The following is a 22,289-nucleotide window of genomic DNA, read 5'->3' as shown; positions in this document are numbered from 1 at the left end:
CGCCGCGCTTCCTCCTATTCCTGTCCGGAGACTTCACTTTCCGGGAGATGAAGAGTTTTAAAAATGCGAATGTGAAATCCTGACTGAGCTGCAAGCGGTACCAGACCACCGGCTCCAATAAAATCCAACGGTGGGCAAACTTTTGTTTTCAATCACATCTCAAAAGACTGAATGCGCCGGCAAGTGTACATTTAATATTTTAGTAGGACAGGTATATTAAAAACGGCAAGTTTGTTTATAGTGGCATTTCACATGAAGTCATTGACTATAATACACTGCAATATATAAATATTCGTATGGCATATAAATATATAAATATATAAATATTATAATATATAAATATATATACATATATAAATAATATATAAAAAATATAATAATATATAAATATAATAATACATAAATATTATATTTAAAATATATAAATATTTGTGTGTATACATATATATATATATATATATATATATATATATATATATATATATATATATATATATATATATATATATATATATATATATTTTTTTTTTTTTTTTTTTTTTTTTTTTTTTTTTTTTAAAGAAACGCTCTGGCTTGATACGGGTGGGAAATGATGTAGCTTGAGCGGTTTCTTACTGGTCATTTTGACTTTCAACAAGCAGCGTCAGGTTTGTAGAAAAGATAGAAGGATCAAGAAGTGACCAAATGTATTTTATCAGAAGTACAGAGCCTGATCTATCCGGTTTAAGAGGAGCTCAATCCATTCGATATGCAGTCAATGAGATGGAAAAGCCAGGAGACGACGACATCATCATTAGTGACAGAGAGAAAAGGTTGAAGCTGCTGGTATAAAAATGTGAGATTTATCAAACGTTTGTATCCGAACATACAATAATAGCCTACGGACTTATAAGAATGGTAAATAATCTCAACTCGGAGCGCTTAGCATTCGATAGCATTCACACATTCGGGAGCAACTCAGGGTTCGGTGCCTGAATCCGCAAATTCTGGTAACATTTATTTCTATTTATTCATTTTAATAACCACGTTATTTTCTTTACCGACAGGTAATCCCAGAGTGTCTACGGCCTCATTACCCCCAAGAACAAATAATGATAATAAATAAGGGCTGACAAGAAATGACAACGGGAATTACACCCTAAAACTAAAAAAGACACTTAATGAGACGAATTAATGCAATCGAAAATGAACGTTCGGTTCAGAATAAGATGAAAATGTTGTATTTTTCAACAAAGTATAAAAGTGACGTTGAGAGTAAAGGCATAAAGTGGAGTGAAAATCATGTGTTCAACAAGATCAATAGGTTTTCATATTTCAGATCAAGGTGTCAAAGAGAAGAAACCCCAACATGGCAGATTTAAATAAAGTGCTGCGTCAACGATCAAACTTCTCCCGAAAGGCTCGGGCCATCGGTCTATCCATCACTGTCGTACACGAAACCGGGATATTAATAACATGTCATCATAATTTCCATCGGGTCGGTTAAACAAAGGGGGTCATCATCAGAGAGGCCTTGCAGACGCATTAAAAGCTCGTGTCAAAACTCAAGAGATGTACTTCTATTGAAGATGCAGTGCATGCTTTTGCATCAAAAAATAAAAAAAAAAAACAAGAAATGTGGGGGTGTGTCGGTGTTCACGCGGAGACGTTAATATTTGAAGAATCCGGGGTGAACTTTTTTGAACTTAATTTGCTTTGTTTGTTGTTTTTAATAAGCGTCAGCGCGACGCAACGTCAGCAGCTCATTCCTCTTTACTATTCTGGGCTTGTGTGACGAGCCGTCAACATCACAAGGAAGCCGAACCTTCTAGAGGAGGTAAACAGCATCCTGGAGCAGCTCATGACGCACCATGCGGGTAAAATCACCTTCCATATTTTTTTGCATTAAATGCCGGGACGCGCTTCGCTCTCGGTCGGTGATAATATGCGTTTTGGAAATATCCGGTTTCGGATCATGTTTGGAAGGTTGATTAGAAACCAGCGTGTGAACCCCCTCTGATGTTATAACTCGGCGATGTCTTCACTTGTTATTTTTAACCGCTGCTTTTTGCTTTTCCACAACAAAGCGAAGGAGACGCATCAGTCAGGAGGCTCCGGGGCGAGAGTGCATCAGCGCTCATGGAGAGGCGCAACCTCAAACTGGCAGCGCAATAAAGCTCTTTGTCAGGTCTTCCAGATTAAAACAGCATTGATTTCCAGTTTCAGATTTTACACTCTGGGGAGCCTGTCGAGCCTAACATAACTTTGACTCCTCAGACAAGGCTGATGGATTATAAATGCTATTCAAAAAAACAAAAACAAAACATCATTCTTTGGGGGTTCACTGATCCATGTGTTTGCTGAGAGGTCAAATTTTGTTAATGGCCTTCCGTCAAGTTGTCAACGTCGTTCCGCTAAACGGAGATGAGTCAGAAATGCAAAGCGAGACTCGCATCCGGCGTCAAAACGAGCGCAGACGGGTGACGTTAACGTTCCTCCGGGGGAACCGGGGTGTTTTCTCTGCAGTGAAGGTTTCCAGGTCTATTTTAGGCCAAACAGGAACCCCAAGTTTCATCCAAGGTTTTCCTCCCTGCACATGCGATCCGAGTCAAAAAAAGCTCTTTCTATTAACTTTGTCTGAGTGTGGTTGTTGTTGTGGTTGTGATTCTCTTTTTTTTTTATTAATTTTGTATAGTGGGTGTGAGGTGTAGCCAACAATGCTGGAATTTCAGTCCCTTTTTTATTTATTAACCTTTTTCTCAAGTTATTTGAGTGTGTGAGAGCTGAACCGACCTGATCATTGTCAGTGTTTTTTCCCAAAACAAACCCCATAAATAAATAAGGAGGGCTCAGATACGACCTCTGAAACCTGCAACCTGAATCACTTGTGATATAACTGAAGGTATTATGGTTACTGTTTTGGAAAATCCACTTATTTGCACTTCTACAGTTTCCACAGCTACGATCATCAGAGCAGAGCAGGACAAACAGTACCCTGAAGAGTAGCTTGAAAAATACAATTAAAAATGACATTGAAAAAGAAGTTCTTATTAGTATTAAAAGTAGTAGTAGTATTAGTAATCGTATTATATTATATTTTAGTATATCATATTATATTATACTATATTATATTATATTATACTCTATATGATTATGATGATTATGATGATGATTATTATTAATATTATTATCATTATTATTGTATTTGCAGTCCCTATGTTGTATTTGCAGTCCCTATGTCCTCTATTGTAAGTCGCTTTGGATAAAAGCGTCTGCCAAATGCAATGTAATGTAATTATTATTATTATTATTATCATCATTATCATTATTTTAAATACTACTACTATCACTATTACTACTACTACTACTACTACTAATAATAATAATATTAATAATAATAATGATAATTAATAATAATAATTAATAATAATAATAATAATAATAATAATAATTGATAATAATAATTAATAATAATAATGATAATAATCCACAATATAAACTGTTATTATATCATCAGTTTCCAGCTATCATTGGGTGAAAGGTGGCGTTCACTCTGGAACTTTGTCAATTTATGGTCTGAAAATGAATATGCCATGTTTTCGGAGACGAAACTGAAGAACCCAAAGGAAACGCATCTGGACGTGAGGAGAACATGCAAACACCTCACTGTTGGAGCCTCCTGCTGAAGATGGAAGCGCAAACCGCTGAATCAACGTACGGTCGAAATAAATCATGGGATCGTTGATAGGGATTCAGTACATTTCGCCTTTTCCCGTGTTAATGTCAAAGCAAAGTTAAATTTGTCGTCGCAGTTACCGACAATTAGACACAATCATAAAGCTGGCAGTGAGATCGTAAGTGCATGTAGCTCAGGTGATTTAAAGACATTAAAACCTTCCCTCCAGGCAGCGAGTTCGGGCTGTAAAAGCCCAGATCGCAGGGAGGATCTGCAGGTTTAACCCAGGAATTTGGGTCTCGTCGGACGACGGACCTCGGCTGCGGGAGGCCGGGAGGTTTCGTCATCTCATCAAAGGGTCAGCTCTCTTGTTGTTAAAGAGGCAGGTGAAACCGGCGGCGGGTATCTGGTTACCATGGTAACGTAACAGCTCTTTTACCAGGAGGAAGGCATGAGTGTCTCCCAAGACCTGATCGGATGTGATTGTGTTTTTGTTTGAGGAGGATGCGGCGAAAAGACAAAATAAAACACGACTCCCTCCGGCCCGAACGCACTTACGACCAAGAAATCCCACGAAACGACGGACGAACGTCGAAAACGCAAATATTTCAACGCAGACTGACAGCGACCTTACTAAAATTAAAAATCCCCAAATGTCACATCGTATTATTCTCGGTGATTTTAAAGACCCATGGATAGGTGTGAATGTGGCGTCTGCCCCGCCCGCCGCCTGGAGCTGCCGCACATCCAGACCCATCGCACGCTGTTGAGCCGCTTTTTGTAATAATGGTGCATTTTGTAATAAACGTCCAAAATGTAATAACTTTTTCATTTCATTTTGTAATAAAGCCGCATTTTGTAATAAACTGCCGCATTTTGTAATAAATTTTGCCGCATTATGTAATAAGTTATTACATTTTGAGAAGATTATTACAAAATGGACTTGCAACTTTTTTATTCTCTAGGAAATGTAATAACATGGAATTTATAGAATATTCTCTGTTAATGCAACCTTTGAATAGTGTACTGATAGTAATTGCTAAGTACTGCTACTAGGCTAATACACTGATACTAATAGGCCTAGCTTTTACAAATACTTTAAAGTAAAATAAAATACAACTAACAAACAAACTATGCTTTAGAATTGTTATTACATAATGCACCCTGTTATTACATTTCCTAGAAAATAAAAAAGTTGCAAGTGGATTTTGTAATAACAGTGCATTTTGTAATGAACTTCCAAAATGTAATATTTTTTTCATTTCATTTTGTAATAAATAATGTAATAAGTTATTACGTTTTGAGAAGATTATTACAAAATGCACTTGCAACTTTTTTATTCTCTAGGAAATGTAATAACATGGAATTTAAAGAATATTCTCTGTTAACGCAACCTTTGAATAGTGTACTGATAGTAATTGCTAAGTACTGCTACTAGGCTAATACAGTGATGCTAATAATAGGCCTAGCTTTTACAAATACTTTAAAGTAAAATAAAATACAATTAACAAACTTATGCTTTAGAATTGTTATTACATAATGCACCATGTTATTAGAAAATAGAAAAGTTGCAAGTGCATTTTGTAATAATCGTCTCAATATGTAACAACTTATTACACAATGCGGCAAAATTTATTACAAAATGCGTTGGGGCAGTTTATTACAAAATGCGGCTTTATTACAAAATGAAATGAAAAAGTTATTACATTTTGGACGTTTATTACAAAATGCACTATTATTACAAAATGCGGCTCAACAGACGCCGCTCGCAGCTGATTCGGATTCATCCAATCCGGCGTCTCCAAACAAGCGTCTCCAGCTCGTTGCATCCTGATGTTTATCAAGCTCACAGAGTTGATACAGAAGCTCCGACGCCGCAAACATTCAGGCGGTTTTAGCACGAGCTATTCGTCAACAGCACAAGGCGTTTTCAGACAAACGCGCTCAAAAGGTATATTTGCTATCTTTAAGTCGGCGTGCACGGCGGAAAAAAAAATCTATCACGTGCACGCGGCACACGCACATCTATTAGGACCTCCGCCGACACATCCGTTGTGGCGTCACTTCCCCGATCTACTGACACAAGCGGCTAACAAGCCGAAGCCTCCTTTCCAGCTCCACCAGAGCTCAGGTGCTCCGTCGCTCGCTAATTATCGTGCAGCTCCTGGAGAAAACGTGGGCGTGGCGTCCCCGAGCGGGAGCGACAGCTGTTTATGTCACCCGTCAGGAACGCCGTCGGGGATGCGAGGGCCTCCGTCGTCCGGCCAATCACGCGTAAGGGCTGCCCTCGGAAGAACGGCGTCAGTTAAAAACACTCCAATCATAGCGAAATGATGTCGCGCGGATTCAAACGCGAGCGAATCGTCTCCCAAGGGGTCGGATCGCTTGCAGGGAATCTGGATGTGATTTGATTTTAAACTAAGTCTTTGTGTTTCCCTCAAACTGCCACTTATAATCACGGCGTCGCCCCCCCTTCCTCCCCCTTCCTCCCCCTCTCCTCGGCAGATGTTGTCTCGCTGTTGTTTTGCGCTTCGCTTCTGACTCTAAATATCCCCTCCGGCGGTGGATGTTTGTATTTCGCTTCAGTCGCAGGATAAACTCATCATCACACTCATTCCGCGGTAAATCCACTGAGATTCGCTCGGACTCAGTCGCAGATCGCTCAGACAATACGCCGGGGAGCCGCTCGGTTAAAGAGCGTTTAATGTGCCGTCCTACCGCTTTGGATATTTGCTTTTGCGAAAGGAGTCCCTCCGGGCGACGTCTGGATAATGTCGGATGCGTGTGTGAGGACGCTCAAGGACAAACTTAAATTAACAGACACGTCAGAAATGCGGTCAAGAAGTTGAAATCGGCGGCGCGGAGGCCTTTACTTTGACTTGCTCCTGCAAAGATCAACAATTGCCAATGTGATGGAAGATGTTCTTTTCCTACGAAGCCGCTGCCATCTTGCAGTCAAACAAAAATGTGTGTATTTGGACTCGCTCAGGCTGACATTACACACAAGGAAGCTACAATAACCCTCAATATGTCAAGATAACCCTCAGACGGCCGGTATCTGCCGGCGACAGACGCAGAGCCGTCCTCGATTTCTCGACCCATTACGACAAACAAGTAATAACCGTCGGCCTTTTATTTCCAGCGTTGGAGGTTCGAACCGCTCAAAGCGGCTTGAATTCACTCGCGTTTGTTATGTTTTTCCATCCGGCTCTACATGTTTGAAGCTTAACTTCTAAAAAAAAAAAAAAAAAAAGAAAAAAAAATCTCAAACTTTTCCAAAAGCGCATCACGGACTTCCTGTAGTAATGCAATTGTCACGGTCTGAATGCAGCTGTGCGACGTGAACCGTGCGAGAGCGTTTGCAATCCACGAAACGTTCAGATCGACGCGCCCGGCAGGACACAGGTGGGTTTTTCTATTCCAGATACACAGCAGGCATTTTTATACATTTCAAGAGAGAAACAGTCGCAGAACAAGGCTGTTCATCACCTACTTTGATAATTCGGTATAATCACCAATTATATTATCATTTTTTTTTCTTTTTAGATTTTATTTTGGTTTTACACTTCAGAGTGTTTTTATTTTTTTACTTGTATTTTTAGCTTTTAGTCACTGTCTCGCCCTTGTATCTCATCTCTTGCTGCTGCTGCTAAACAGTTTCCCGATGACGGGGTTATCAAAGTGCGTCTCATCATCGTCATTCGGGGGAATTCGGTCACTGACGAAGAAGAAAGTTCGACCCGCCAGGAAGTCGTTCTCTTTGAATAAGAATAAGAATAAGAATAAGAACAACTTTATTAATCCCGAAGGAAATTGCAGTGCCAGAGTTACAGAAAATATAACAGTTGTAAATAATAAAAGGCAGAATTAGAAATAAAAATAAACTATAAACTATAAAGTGTTTCAGTGAAACTATAAAGTGTCTTAGTAAGCAGTGATAACACTATAAGTGTCTTAGTAACAAGTGAGGTAAGGAGTGCACAATAGTATGATAGAAGGGAACATTATAGTGTAGCTGTTATGAGATGAGATGAAATATTGCACAGTTTCTGAATATTGCACAGAAATTAGATATTGCACATTTTTGTTTGTTTTTAAGTTAAAGATAGGTTGTTATGGTTGTCGGCGGCTGAATGGAGAGGAATTAAAAAGTCTGATCGCCTCAGGGAGGAAAGACCTCCTGTGGCGTTCAGTGGAGCTCCTCTGTCCTCTTTGTCTGGGTTTCTTCAAAATTAAGGATGTCGCTGTTTTGCCGACACGTGAGACATTGGTACGGTGTGCTGTTGGGGTGACAGAGAAGGTCAAGGTGGAGGTGGGACTCCATCAGGGATCAGCTCTAAGACCCTTCTTGTTCGCAGTGGTGATGGACAGGCTGACAGATGAGGTGAGACAGGAATCCCCATGGACCATGATGTTTGCGGATGACATTGTGATCTGTAGTGAGATTAGAAAACAGGTAGAGGAACATCTAGAGAGGTGGAGGTATGCTCTGGAAAGGAGAGGAATGAAAGTTAGTGGCAGCAAGACAGAATGTATGTGTGTGAATGAGGGGAACTCGGGTGGAACGGTGAGGCTACAGGGAGTGGAGATCAAGAAGCTGGAGGATTTCAGGTACTTGGGGTCAACAGTCCAGAGCGTAGGAGAGTGTGGAAAAGAGGTGAAGAGACGGTCCAAGCAGGTTGGAATGGGTGGAGAAAAGTGTCAGGGGTACCAAGAGATAGAAGACTTTCAGCCAGAAGAAAAGGAAAGGTGTACAAGACAGTGGTGAGACCAGCCATGATGTTTGGACTAGAAACTGTTCCAATGACCAAAAGACAGCAGGCAGAACTAGAGGTTGCAGAGATGAAGATGTTGAGGTTCTCTTTGGGAGTGACCAGGATGGAGAGGATCAGGAACGAGTCTATCAGAGGAACGGCACATGTTAGATGTTTTGGAGAGAAGGTCAGAGAAGCCAGACTGAGATGGTTGGGTCATGGACAGAGGAGGGATAGAGAATATATTGGTAGACGGATGCTGGAATTGGAGCTGCCAGGCAGGAGGTCTGGAGGAAGACCAAAGAGAAGATTTATGGACGTAGTGAGAGAGGATATGAAGGTAGTTGGTGTGAGAGAGGAGGATCCAGAGAATAGGGTTAGATGGAGAAAGTGGACTCGCTGTGGCGACACCTGAAGGGAAAAGCCGAAAGAAGAAGAAGAAGAAGATGTTTTGCCGACACCAGAGGAAAAGCCAGGGGGATTAGCGAAGCCATCAGGATATATTATCTGGGAACAATGAATGCTTGTAATGAATTGGATGGTAATCCGTCATTTAGTTCTGAGCCGTATGTGGCGTTTAATCAGCGATATCCCAGGAACCGCGTCGCGTTTGCCGTTCAAACTAAGCAGCGCATTGCAAATGAAGTACTAGAGATGATAAGACGAACAAATTCAGTACAATAAATGAGTCAATTGAAAACGTTGCAGATAAATTTTAATTAAAATAAATTTGTTTTCATTTGCAAATACACCGTGTGGTTGGGTTGAACTCAGAACCCAGCATGTGTGGTACACAAACACAGCAAACGCAAAGATGTTTATATTTTCTAAAATGACTCACGTGTCTAGATAAAGCGACACACAGAATTAAGTCTCGCAAAGATTCATGAAATATACATATATTTTTTTACAGGTTGAATGATGAGAGTAAAAATCGATATGTATCCGTGCAGCGGACGGGGTTTTCCCACTCATGAACATGACAGCGGCACTCGGCCCATAATGTCATTATTTGTAATTGGCTCCCTCGGAGGTCTGGCTGCGCTGTGATTCATTTCAGCCAGATTCGGCGCTCCGTTCCGTTTCAAATGTGGGTCACATCTTTACGATTTATTTGCCTCTATTTCATGCCAAATATCAGGCTTGGACCGATCCAGCGTAGTGGAACTGACAAACTGACTACAAACATGGCGATGTGCACTCACTGTGCAGAATATTCGACCGGAGGCAGAGATAAAGCTTCCCGACGCCGTTCTGGCCACAAATGTCCGTAAAAGCCGCTCAACCTGGACCACAAAATCTGAGGACTTTCAAATTTGGAAGGGGAAGAGGATGTTAAAAAGTTTATTTCCATAAGCTTGGGACTTATTTTTATTTATTTATTCAGTTTTTAACCTATTTGATATCGTTCTAAAAAGTAGAGATGGGACAATATTTACGGTCCAAGCTCACAAACTCAGCCTTTTGCTACAATACAAAAAAAAAAAAAAAAAAGGATGATTTTAGCAATTTCACCGAAAAAGAAAAGGAGGGAAATCAATTGTTCCGACCGATGGCTTTCCTTTAGATTGGAAAGACAAAATATATCTTCAAAACAACATTTTTGAGCTCTTATAACAGCACAGATATGAGGAACTGGCCATGGTTTAATACAAAAATGCAAAACAAAGGAATACATAGTCTTCAGCCATTGAAAACCATGCGAATATTTTTCTCACCTCATTGCTTTTGTTTTCCTTTTGGATGCTAACAAAGTCATTACAGCGTAGAATGATTGATTATATTGCATCATAATTGCTCTAACATAATATCCTATGCAAGGAAACGTAACATAATTCCATAACTCCTGACCGGGAGATGTATAAATATACTGCTCAAAAAAATAAAGGGAACACTTGAACAACACAATGTAACTCCAAGTCAATCACACTAGATTCATTTGGACTTGTTTTAAGGACATTACATCAAAGTTGGATCAGCCTGGCGTTTGTTTTTACACTTTAATTTTGAGTGTGATTCCTAATCCAGACCTCCATGGGTTGATACCATTGATTTCCATTGATCATTTTGGTGTGATTTTGTTGTCAGCACATTCAACTGTGTTAAGAGCAAAGTATTTCATAAGAATATTTCATTCATTTAGATCTAGGATGTGTTTTTTAAGTGTTCCCTTTATTTTTTTGAGCAGTGTATATAGTTCTGCTATATAGGTCAAGTTTCAAAGAGGGTGAATTCATTTTTCTTTGTGACTTCATTTGACTCTGCTCAGCTGTAAAACATCCAGGAAAGGCAAACCAAAATAAATGTAGACGAAATATATATTTATATATATAGAGAGAGAAAAAACAGCTCATTTATCTGAGACGGGCAGTGAATAGAAGTGATCACTCAAAGGAAACCACAAGCGAGCATCCGTGTTCCCAATTAGGGGCAATAATGTGAGGCAAGCCTGCAGCTTGACTCCCGCAGTAACTAAGCTCCCGTTGTGGCTAATCTGTCCATCACAAGATAAATTCCACACATATCAACAATCTTGTCCGCACATAAAAAAAACCAGCGGAGCCCCCTTTCAGCTCCACTCAGCTCTTTCCAAAGTGTGGGCGTGGGGGGAGTGAAAAGTAGTAAATGTAAATAGATACAAGCCTGAGGGAATCTGTGGGAGCGCAACCCACATAACGATCTGTCAATTTAATGGCGTGTCAGGGCCCGAGAATGAGAGACGCCGAGATGTGTTTTTTTTTTCTGATTATTAATCGCCAACGAAAATGTATTTATAAATGTGTTGCGTGCGCCTGTAACTGGACGATTTAAGGAAGCCGTGGAAAAGGACAAAAAAAAAAAAAACATGCATTTTTACGACAAACTATTTGAGTCCATTCTGTCCCCCGGGGTGTTTAATCAACATTTTACTGCTCATTACTGGACTTAAATGTTATTGTATGTGCTCCAAAGAGTCATCACGTGGTAATAGATGCATAATTGTTCATCACAACTTCTCAGTGTGACGGCAGTCGCTCGGAGGAGATGTTAAAATGGTCAAAATTAAATTGTGCTAAAATGTGAAAATGTGCCCGGAGAGCTCGCCGGTCCTGCATCGGTTTGCCCGGGAGAAAAAAAAAAAGTAATTAAAACATATTTTTCAATTATCCCTTCTTGATATTTTTTTTTTAATTGAAAAAATGTGATTTAAAAAAAGACAGAGCAAAAAAACACAGCTAATAAATAGATAAATACAAAGAATAATGTGGGAAAATCAAAACAAAAATGTTCATTTTTTTGTCAGAAATAATGTCAGATGTTACCTTGAAATTACGTCTGTATGTAAAATGTCGGAAACGCATGAGAACAAAATCGTATTCAAATAAATACGGCGTGATATGAGATATGTTAAAATATATTATATATATTTATATTATATATATATTCAATATATATTGAATATATGAGATGAGATGAGATGAGATGAGAACAACTCTATTTATCCCGAAGGAAATTGTTGTGCCAGAGTTTCAAGCAAAAACATAACGATAATAGATAATAGTAGGAAGGAGGGAGAATAAGAAATACAATAAAATATAAATTGTCAAGGTTAAGGCTATCAAGTGTTCTAAGATCTTAAGCACAAAGATTTGATTTATTCAACCGGAACCATTTCTCTGGAACAGTGTGAATGAAAGCAAACGTAAAGTAGACGCAAATATATCTGTATACCTCGAAATCCAAACTGATTCACAATGAATGCCTTTTCTGTATTTATCCTTCAGCTGGAAGTAAAAAAAAACACCCGATGAAGTTCAAGCCTGCCGCGAAACATTTGGGACGAATCAGCGTCCGTCGTCGGGGTAAAGCGGCGGGACCGAAGCGTCGAGACCTCGATGTGGACGGTAAAACCGAAAGGTCAGATGGTGACTCATTTGTTTGCCTTCTACTGCAGCCGCACAGTCACTTTTCCCTCTGAACAGATGTCCTGCAGAATCTCCTCATAAGCAGAGTCCAGTATATATATATATACACGTGTGTGTGTGTGTGTGTGTGTGTGTGTGTGTGTGTCCATCGGCCCTATAAACCTGACCTTGTTGCGTGTAGAGACATATAAATCCATGTGGTCAAACTTGATCAATGATAGGTTTGTGCATTTCCTCTTATCGTCTAAAGCAGGGGTGTCAAACTCATTTCTCATGGCGGGCCACGTACGGCCCAGGTAGATGTCAAGTGGGCCGGACCATTAAAATAATAGCATATTCAACAATAAATAACCAAAATATCATGTCTTTCCTCTGTTTTGGTGTAAAGAAGTACATAGACATTAGAAAATCTTGGAATTTAATGACCAATCCTTTTACAAAACATTTCATGAAACACCCCAATACATACTGAAAATGTATGGAGTTGCATGAACAGTAGAATTCCATCATACTAGTTTGTAGTGAAGCTGGTGACTAACTTTAAATTGCACATATTCGCTAGCAATTAGCTCGCTGGCTTTTACCGCTGCTTCACTGATTTCTCAGCTCTGGGTGAAAGTGGACGCTGTTTCCTCGGACCTGCCAGCGATTGGTTGATCTTATCTCTTCTCAGTTTCTTTGCGAGCCGTCATATTTTTCGCGGTGATGAGTCTCGTAGTGGCGCCGCATATTATATTCCTTAAATACCAAACTTGTTGCAAACACGCCAAGCACAAAGGTTTCCCGTGCGTCTCCGAAAATAAATAGGACGTAGTCAATTTTTCTTTGAAAATTCTACACTCTTTAACTACTTTTCTCTATTTTGATAATGACATTTTGGCGTAGGAGGGACGTAGAGAACAGGGTAGAAACAACGTCATAACAAGCAGCAGGTGGTGCATTGATACCGTCTGCTGATTGGTCCGTCTCAGTGATGCGGATTGTCTTCAACTCTGACCAAAATGATGCGCCTCCTCGCGGAAAATTCTCGAATTGCTCTTCATTAAAAAAAAAAAATCCTTGTCTTTTATGCATTTTTTCACTTTCAAATTATCCTGCGGGTCCGGTTGAATCCCCTTGCGGGCCGGTTCTGGCCCGCGGGCCGTATGTTTGACACCCCTGCTCTAAAGGTTTCCGGCGGTGGAAGCTCTGCGGCAACCGAGTACGATGGCAATTAGCGGAGGAAAAGGGTGTGAGGGCGACATGTTTTCCACCTCACTGATCTCCGCGGCGTGTTCTTATCAAAGCATCTTCTCCTCACAGACCTCCACAATACTTGGATCATTGGAGCTTCTACCTTCTACCCCGACAGCAACGGATCTCTGGCTCAACGACGCGTCGTCACCAGCCTTCCTCGCCCGCCCACAGCAAACATCACCTTTTATTATTCTTATTTCCCTCCTCGCCGACATTGTGCTGCTGCGAAAGCATCTGCTGGATTGGACCAGTTAGAAATATCCCCTTTTTTTTTTTATAAAAAAAAAAAAAGAAATAAAACAGCTGCATGACAGTCAATACTCCTATATTTTTAGACGCTTCCTGCCTGTCTGACAAGAAGGTGTGTGTTTGATTTATGTGTGTGTGTGAGTGTCCACTGGCATGAACGTTCATGTTTGTGATGACGAGTGACAAGCCCCTTATCACTCTGGCGTCTGTGAGCTACAGTGGTGGTAATGCTTGCGTAGCGCCTGTGTGTGTGTGTGTGTGTGTGTGTGTGTGGGAGGGTTTGCACCGGGATGCTGTCAAGCCCTCGGGCTAAAACAACACACTGCAGGAAGGAGATTTCACATGCAGAAATAAGCAGCGTTCCTAAGTGCACGGCCAAAGGTAGCCAAAGCAGGAGAGCTGCGAGCGCACGATGATGGATTTGCCTTCACGTGAAAACACAATTTAAAGGATCATTTTTCTCCTAATCAATACACTGACTGTTATTTTTCATCTATTTTGTTTAAAGTCTCGCGTGTTGACGGTCACAACAAAACACTTGGTCGAGTGTGTAAATATGGCGTCACCGTAATCACGATGAAACAAAGGACTGTTATTGTTAAAAAGATATTCAGTTGCAACTAAGAATAGTTTCTTATTTGACAACAAAGTTGCATTTAAACAAACTAAATTCACCCACGGAATGAACAATCGACTTTTCTTTTGATGAAATGGTAACATGGTAACGTTTCAGCTTTAGCCAAAGGGCTCAAGTGCAAACAACTGCCGTATTAGCATGTACAACAAGAAAATAACTTTTTAAACTTGCTACTCATAAACTTTTGGTATTTTGAAGGGCAGGATAAGTTTTGAGCCGCTTCAATTTTATCGAATAAATTGCGTCTCTTTAAGGCGCTCCTGTATGACGACGAGACAAATACGACTTCTTCAAGACGGCCGCTCAGAACCACGAATATTATTGATTTATAGCTTTTATTGACAACAGCGCCTCCACAACAAAGTGACCAGTGTAGCTGTTTACGCAACACGAGATTGTCTAACAATACGACCCATGTTAAGATGATATATTGATGATGAAATTGGCGACGGCGGTTTTAGCGGTAGCGTAGCACGGTAGCGTGGCACGACTTACCCGTGCAGCTCGCTGACGGACAGTGAGATCTTCAGATCGTGTCCCAGAACAAACAGCGCCGTCAGGATGTCGGCCCACTGCACCATCTCCCCCAGCGGACCCCCCTTCAGCACCAGGGGGCTGAAGACGTCCCCGGACTCATCCGTCAGAAAGCCGACGTGCACCAGAATCTGAAAGGAAGAAGGGAAAAGCGCGGGTCAAATGGCATCGTTTGGTTTCGTTTCTTTTTTACTGCAGTTTAAAAGAAAGATTCGGTTTTTCGGATCGCCTCCGCCGAGAGTTTCGTCGAGACACTTGAGTTGCTGCTTCCGTGAATAAATGCAGATATGCCGAAAGCACCAATGAGGGCAAATGTGGTTTATTTTCAATATAACGGAGTATTAAATGGAGGTCAGATGTCTCGGTGACAACGCACTCACCGGAGAAACACAATCAACCGCGGATTAATTCCCTATGAGGACTGAAATGTCGAGGACCAATTGATATGCAGAATGCCGCCGCGGCAGATTAATTGCTGATGTAATTTCAAGCCAATAACAAAATTAATTTGGAAAGTCTTTTTCCTTTGCAATTATTTTTGTCTCAAAGAAAATAAAAGACAGTTTCATCCGGCTTCAAGTGCCCACGTTGCTCGCCGTGTCTCGGCTATCGAGGGTTCTTTAGTGATGAATCTTTAGCCCTTTCAGACGTCGTACGACTTTCTGCCGCCTGCTTTCACAGTTTGACCGTTAATGACTCGCCATTCCTTTCCTCGGGGGGGTTTATAAATGTCTAAAGCTGCATGTTTCTTCCAATAAAACAAGACTTTCTCTTTACATGATTATTTTTTTCATTTGTCTATTTCATATGTTATTTGACGTTACCCATGCAATCCAATTCCAATTCATTATCAACATTGATAGGCAGTAACAGAAGCAGGATTTTAATAATAATTATTAATAATACATTTTATCTTATTATTTCATTTTAATAATAATATATATTATTATATATATCCACTATATATTAATAACAACACATAATCATATCTTGTGTTGTATTAATATTTATTAAATATATATGAATTCATCGAGTCATCACGTTACCCCACTGTCGTCCTTCAAGTCAGAGAATATAATCCTAAAAATACCAATAAATCAAAGACCCTCATGGAAGCATATTAGAGGTTCAAGCTGAAAGTGGAAAAAGTTTTATTGCGTGAATCCTAAAGGGATGTTACGCTAACAGAGAAAAGAGCAGGGAGACAGAAAAAACATCTTCGATCAACAAATCTGTTGCTTCTTCCACTTTTCCTAAAAAGTTTTCATGTGCTGGAAGCCATTATCATTGTCATGCCGTTAATCTCACGTGCTTTCATTTAGGCCGAGGAAAATGTCACTGAAAATTAATGAATGGTAGAAATATAGGTGAAATAAGATGAATCCGAAAGGCAAAATGCTTTTATGTCAAATAAATCTCCCCCCGCTCTATTTACCAAGCCCAGCCCCTTTATCAAATTTAGTAATATTGTGCAAGATTTGGTATTTCATGGCCTTAAAGACAAGAGGGCAGCAGTGGGATTACACGAGGATTGTATCTATACTTACTTTCTTACTTTTATCAACATTCCCTTTGTTTAATAAAAGATTATTAACTGATTTAGATTTGCGCTACAAGTCCAGGACTAATATCCAAGGCTGCAGTTGCACTGAAATTCTTACTCTGATATAAGTGACGATTCTAGTGAGACTAAATGAATCCATTTGGAGAAGAAATTAAAAAAAAAACATTTATTGTTGGTAGGGCAACTTCTGGTTGAGGTGAAAAAAAAAAAGAAACGTTCATTCAAATTGAGGACTTGGCAACAGTTCCCACAAAGCTGTTTTCTTTAACAAATGACCTCATTACTATTAGTATGAGATCTATTTGTCCACCGGCTAAATGTCTAGACAGCGGAGCTCAATAATAACATGGTGTGAACTCCAAAAGTCAGAGTGTGTGCAACACAAACATTATCTGCAGCAGATACTTAAGTCCACTGATGCCGATCAGACCACGTTTCTTCCACAATATAGCTCTGAGATAGCATGGCTTTGCTACAATGCTACTGAAAATACGCAATTTTCATGCATTATATGGTCTGAAAAGGTAAATACAAGCACATCCAGTGAGGTGTGCCTTTGACAGCTATGCCATGTTTAGCAATTAAAAAAACAAAAATTACCTTTTCATGATATTCTAATAATTTGAGATAGGATTTTTGAGTTTTCTTAAGATGTAAGCCATAATCAGCAATATTAAAATAATAAAAGGCTTGCAATATTTCAGTTTCTTTTGTAATGAATCCAGAATGTATGACATTTTTGTTTTTGTAATTGCATTACAGAAGATAAAGAACTTTATCACAATATTCTCATTTTCTGAGACAATCCTGTACTCTACAATATATCATTATGCATCTTCTATCAAGAGGAGGTAGTGTCTCCTAAAATATTTGGTGAGAAAATAAAATAAATACGTATTTTCTGACCGTCAAAGACACAGGGAAGAGTAAAACGCCCCATTTATTCTTTTTTTTTTTTTTTTCCATTGATTATTTTCATCTTATTCAAGCTGGTGTCGCGCGGTCTGGATTTGTTGTATCAACAGAAAAAAAAAAAAAGTCAGCCCCACATAGCTGCAAAAAAAACAGGGTGTTTTTGCTGATCAACAAATTCTGCACATGGAATAAAGAACGGCAGCTGCAAATGAAAAATTAATGACGAGGCTCTGAAATGAGCATCAATGATGATGATGATGATGAGGAGGAGGAGGAGGAGGAAGAGGTAACAGCTAAATGCACGCTGAGACACAATATAAACCTTCAGCAGATCTGATTATAATTTTGTTTTCCAGTTGTTTAAAGTCTCCTATTATTTAAAATAACTTAAACAACTGCTTTTATTGCGCTGTTATTTGTTTGCTGTTCGTTCTTAAAGGCGACTGCTGATGCTTATATTTCTAATAAGTTACTTTCTACTCTGCAAACTCACTGCACCCCTTTTTATTTTACATGCTTATTTTCTGTCTCCCAACTCGGGGAATATTGGACACAACGGACGCAACGGATTTATATTTTCCAAAGGGAGCAACTCAAAACGAACCGTCAAAATTGATGTGGCAGAAAACCGATTCATGCAGAATAGCTGAATTAATAAACCGCATCAAGATTTGTTTTATTTTATTCCTATGTATTTCTAGCTTGGCTTCTGTTGGCGTTGAATATGAGTTTCCAAAAGTAAGAGTCGTGCAAAGGAGCGTTACAAGCCGTTTTCTAGCTGCGCCGCGTCCATCAACAGACGCCCCTCGTGTCAGAATAATACAGGAAATAGATGAACGGATAAAATTCACGCCTTGTCATCCAGGTGATGTTCTCAACTGGCAATGTGTTCCTGTTGCCCCGAGCAAAGTGAATGGATTTCAAATGGCAAGTGTGTCCACGTCAACCGGCGAGTGTTTAATCTGGGTTGTTGTCACGGCGCCCTACGTTTGGCTGTCTGGGAAAAAAAAAATAAAAATTGTCATGGCCGGTTTAATTAAAGTTGATGGATTGAAGGAAGTTTGGCTGAAAGGGGAGATCAGTTAAAGAACGTCAACGTGTCTCAGACACACTGAACATTAGAAATGGAAAAGCCTCTGCATGATTTCCAGAGCTGCTTCATTCTGATGGGATATTTTGATCAGGATGTGCAGAATAAAGGGAATCTAGGTTTTAAAACTATAAAAGATGCCTTTTTTCTAGATAGATAGATAGATAGATAGATAGATAGATAGATAGATAGATAGATAGATAGATAGAGATAAATTTATGTACATGCATACATAAATATGCAAATATGCAAGCATGCATAGGTACAAACAAACAAATGACATAACGAACCAACACGTACACATGTACAATACATATATGCATACATACATAAACACACAAACAAATATATACACTTGCAAACGTATATATATAAGTACAATTTTGCTGCCTTGTTGATGTTTTGATTTTGGTCTCTCTCTCTCTCTCTCTCTCTCTCTCACATTCCTTATGAAAAAGATTTTTTGCACCATTCTGGGGAAATTCTGGCTGATTTTCTTCTTTACAGTTCTAAATAAGATAATTCCATAATTACTCATCCCTTTTTAGACCATTTGTAAGTCAATTTTTGCAACAGCTGGATTTTAAGATAGTATCTCGCTGATTTTTGGTAGAATATCCCGCAATCTTTTTCATGATTTCAGCATTATTTTACTTCACGTTGACTTAAGAGTTTCTAATCTTCATTATAAAGTAAAATGTTTATCATTTTCTGATTTATTCCTTTTGAATTTCAAGTCTTCCCATGTGGGTCCTCAACACATTTTGTTATTTTGAGGTGATTCTTTTGGACGTTTTTCAGCTAATTTGCTGCTTTTCAGCTAATTCAGATAAATCCAGGAAATTTGCAACCGTATTTGAACCAGTTTTTTTTTTACATCATTTTCAGTCATTTTAAACAACTACACGATGATTTCCAGGTTCCTTTTCTTGTAAAACTCTGTGCAAGTCTGTTTATTCAGCAATCACTTCTCACAAATTTCAAGTAATTACCGCTGATTTGAAAAAGAGGACAAGAGGAGTCTGTGAGACAATGTCACAGCTGTTTTTACAATTATGATATATTAGTGCATTCTGGGAACGTGTGTGTGTGCTGGTTTGTCCGTCGCCGCTGACAACCGTACGCATCAATTTAAAAGTGTGACAATTTTCCGCAGCTGCAGGAACCCATGAGGAACGTCAGTCAAAAGGAAGGCATGGCGCTCACCCTCTTCTGGTCTCTGGCGTGGTTGCGGAGCTTGTCGTCCAGCCGTCGGGCGGCAGAAGCCCACTGCGCCGCCAACCTTCCGATCCGCGCCTTCATGAAGTTGACGGATTCCTTCCCGTCGCCCACCTGCTCCAGCAGAGCCCCGAGGTCGGACCGGAAAACAGCCTGGACGGCGGAAGCAACAAAACCAGGGTATTACAAGGTCATTTCTGCAAACGATTGCTTTCAGGAAAAATCAGAAGGGATCTGGTTTACGCGGGACAGGAAGCCCGTCTGATTGGCCGGTACCCAAAGGTCACGCCTCTTCTGGCGGGCCAGCGGAGGGATTAAACATGGCTCTCATAAACAGTCTGCTCTCGTTTTACACCTGCCGCCCAGCGCCCTCCGCATCGCACCGCAACATCAGCATCGTCGTATCAATCAAGAGACTGAGAGCCTGGGCAGCAGAAAGAGCTTACATCTGCAAAACTGCATCAGGAGCACCAACTCCAGCAGGTGACACCCCCTAACACACACACACACACACACACACACAGTTTGAAGTTATTACGTGGTTTGCTGCTGTGATGCATCATAATATCGTAATATACTATGAATTATCCTTTGATTTTAAACATAACGCTGATGTTCATATATATGTGTAGCAACCTGGAGGGACTTTTTGGGATTTAAATGTTGTATTTCCGGTGCCCTGCTTGGTCAGTTCTAGAACAAAAGTATTCAAAAAAATAATAAATATTGTAAAAAAAAAAAAGAATTATTATTGTATTATTATTTTCTAGTAATTAATTTTAGTGTTTAAATCTTTTTTTTTCATCTAACATATTATTTGTAAGCGATTTTCAATGCATATTTGATGTAAACTATGTATTGTACTGATGTATTGTTTAAACAAGATTTTATTTATTATTCATTTATTCAATCATAAATTCATTCATTTATTCATTCATTCATTCATTTATTCATTTATTTCTTATTATTATCTTTACATTTCCAATAATTACAAATTTTGTGTTGTTTTTTTTATATTTCATTGTGGATTTTTAGGTCATTTGTCAAAGGAATTTTATTCTATAACATCTTGAATGATAATTGTTTGTATTTCTAAGGGTTTTCATGCATATCTTATCCTCCTAATTTCTTTAAAATCTCGGGTAACATTCTGCCAATGCTCTCAGAATATTCAATATTAAATGTGCAAGACTTCTTTCTCAGGAACCACAGGCAGAACAAGTAAATACAGGAGAGCAGAAAGAGGCCTTGGAATGACTGTCAGAAAGGGCAGCCATGAAAGACGCTGCAGGCTGAGCCTCACAAAGGTTTCACACTTCAATGAGTTATTAAGAGAAATAATTTACGGGCGGCTAAAATAGAAATGAACAGCAAAGAGGGGAGCGACGGCCGAAGGAAGTGAGACATTCACGACCTCCCGGGATGATTTAGATCAAATGTGAAAACCTATATTTGACCTTAAACATCATGCTACAACGTAGTCACCAAATATTAAACATTCACATTCTTTCACATTTTCATTGAAATAGTATATTTTCTCTTTCTAGCGCCATACATCCCGGTCAAAGCGAAGTGCAGGAACCTGCCAGAGTGAAGAATGTAGCCTAGAATGGGATTAAGAAGTTTAATCAAAAGCGCAAACTCTTATTCCATGCAGGATTTGATTAGACAAGAAATGATTTTGTTTCCAGGATGGGAGTTAAGACTCCTTTATAAGTCACCATAACTGATACGAATGCCTTTTTTGGGAAAACAAACAACCTCCAAACTTGATATTCCTTCTTCCTTGGACCAAGAGGTGGGGTTGCATCCGACCCGAGCGGCTGTCAATCATCGGACCACCAAGAGAGACACGACCGTCCCCCCTGACGTTCACACCTACGGATATCATGGAATTGTCGCTTTATTTCTATTTTCTATTGTCAGTGTGAGGCGGGAGTGCTAATCACTGCATCGCCGTGCCGTCAAGTTGTTTTCTTCTCTTTTTCTTCACATGGTTTTTGTCCGACGGAACATCTTTTCTACTTCGGAGTTGCACCCAGACCAGGCGCGGGTTCACTGGACGTTGGGTTTTCCTCCCCGCCTTCAGGTCCGAGATGGATTCCGACTCTTTCCTTGTTGGAATCTTCTCGTCGTGGCGACCGGACTTGAATTTCTTCACTTGAAGAGACTCCTTCGGTTCCTCAGAGGCTCTCGGACGAGAGGTGAAACATCAGGTCGCCGCGCCGAGAATTCATCACGACCCGGGTTAGCAAGAACCATGGCAGACATGATTCACCATCCCGGGTACAAAAGTACCGGATCGCGCCGTCGGCTGCGGTTCAGGGATGGACGGTTGGACTCGCGGCCGCATGTTCTGGACACTCTGGTCATGAGTCGTTGGTAGCGATCAGCGGCCGAAACCAGTTTTCTCCGCAAGGCTTGTGTTCAAATCTACTCCGTCCCGCTGCCTCGGTTATAACAGCAACAATCACATCTAATTCCGTCCAGCATCTTGTTTATGATGAAGTTCCCAGTGAGCGTTTAATAGTG

General features: G+C 39.9%; 1 protein-coding gene across 1 annotated transcript in view; it reads right to left on the bottom strand.

Moving 5' to 3' along the window:
* Positions 1–22,289, bottom strand: part of mgat5b (alpha-1,6-mannosylglycoprotein 6-beta-N-acetylglucosaminyltransferase B) — a 111,885-nt gene that overhangs the window by 41,792 nt on the left and 47,804 nt on the right. Inside the window, exons 7-8 of the mRNA XM_086154236.1 lie at positions 19,746–19,910; positions 14,932–15,101 (exon numbers count right to left, since the gene is read on the bottom strand). Coding sequence (XP_086010362.1) covers positions 14,932–15,101; positions 19,746–19,910 — 335 coding nt within the window. The remainder of the gene's footprint in view (positions 1–14,931; positions 15,102–19,745; positions 19,911–22,289) is intronic.

Source organism: Fistularia commersonii, chromosome 10 (assembly GCF_037954325.1).
Source record: "Fistularia commersonii isolate RoL2024-O1a breed Wild chromosome 10, RoL_Fcom_v1.0, whole genome shotgun sequence".
Classification (NCBI taxonomy): Eukaryota; Metazoa; Chordata; class Actinopteri; order Syngnathiformes; family Fistulariidae; genus Fistularia; species Fistularia commersonii.
This window is presented reverse-complemented; position numbering and strand designations above follow the sequence as displayed.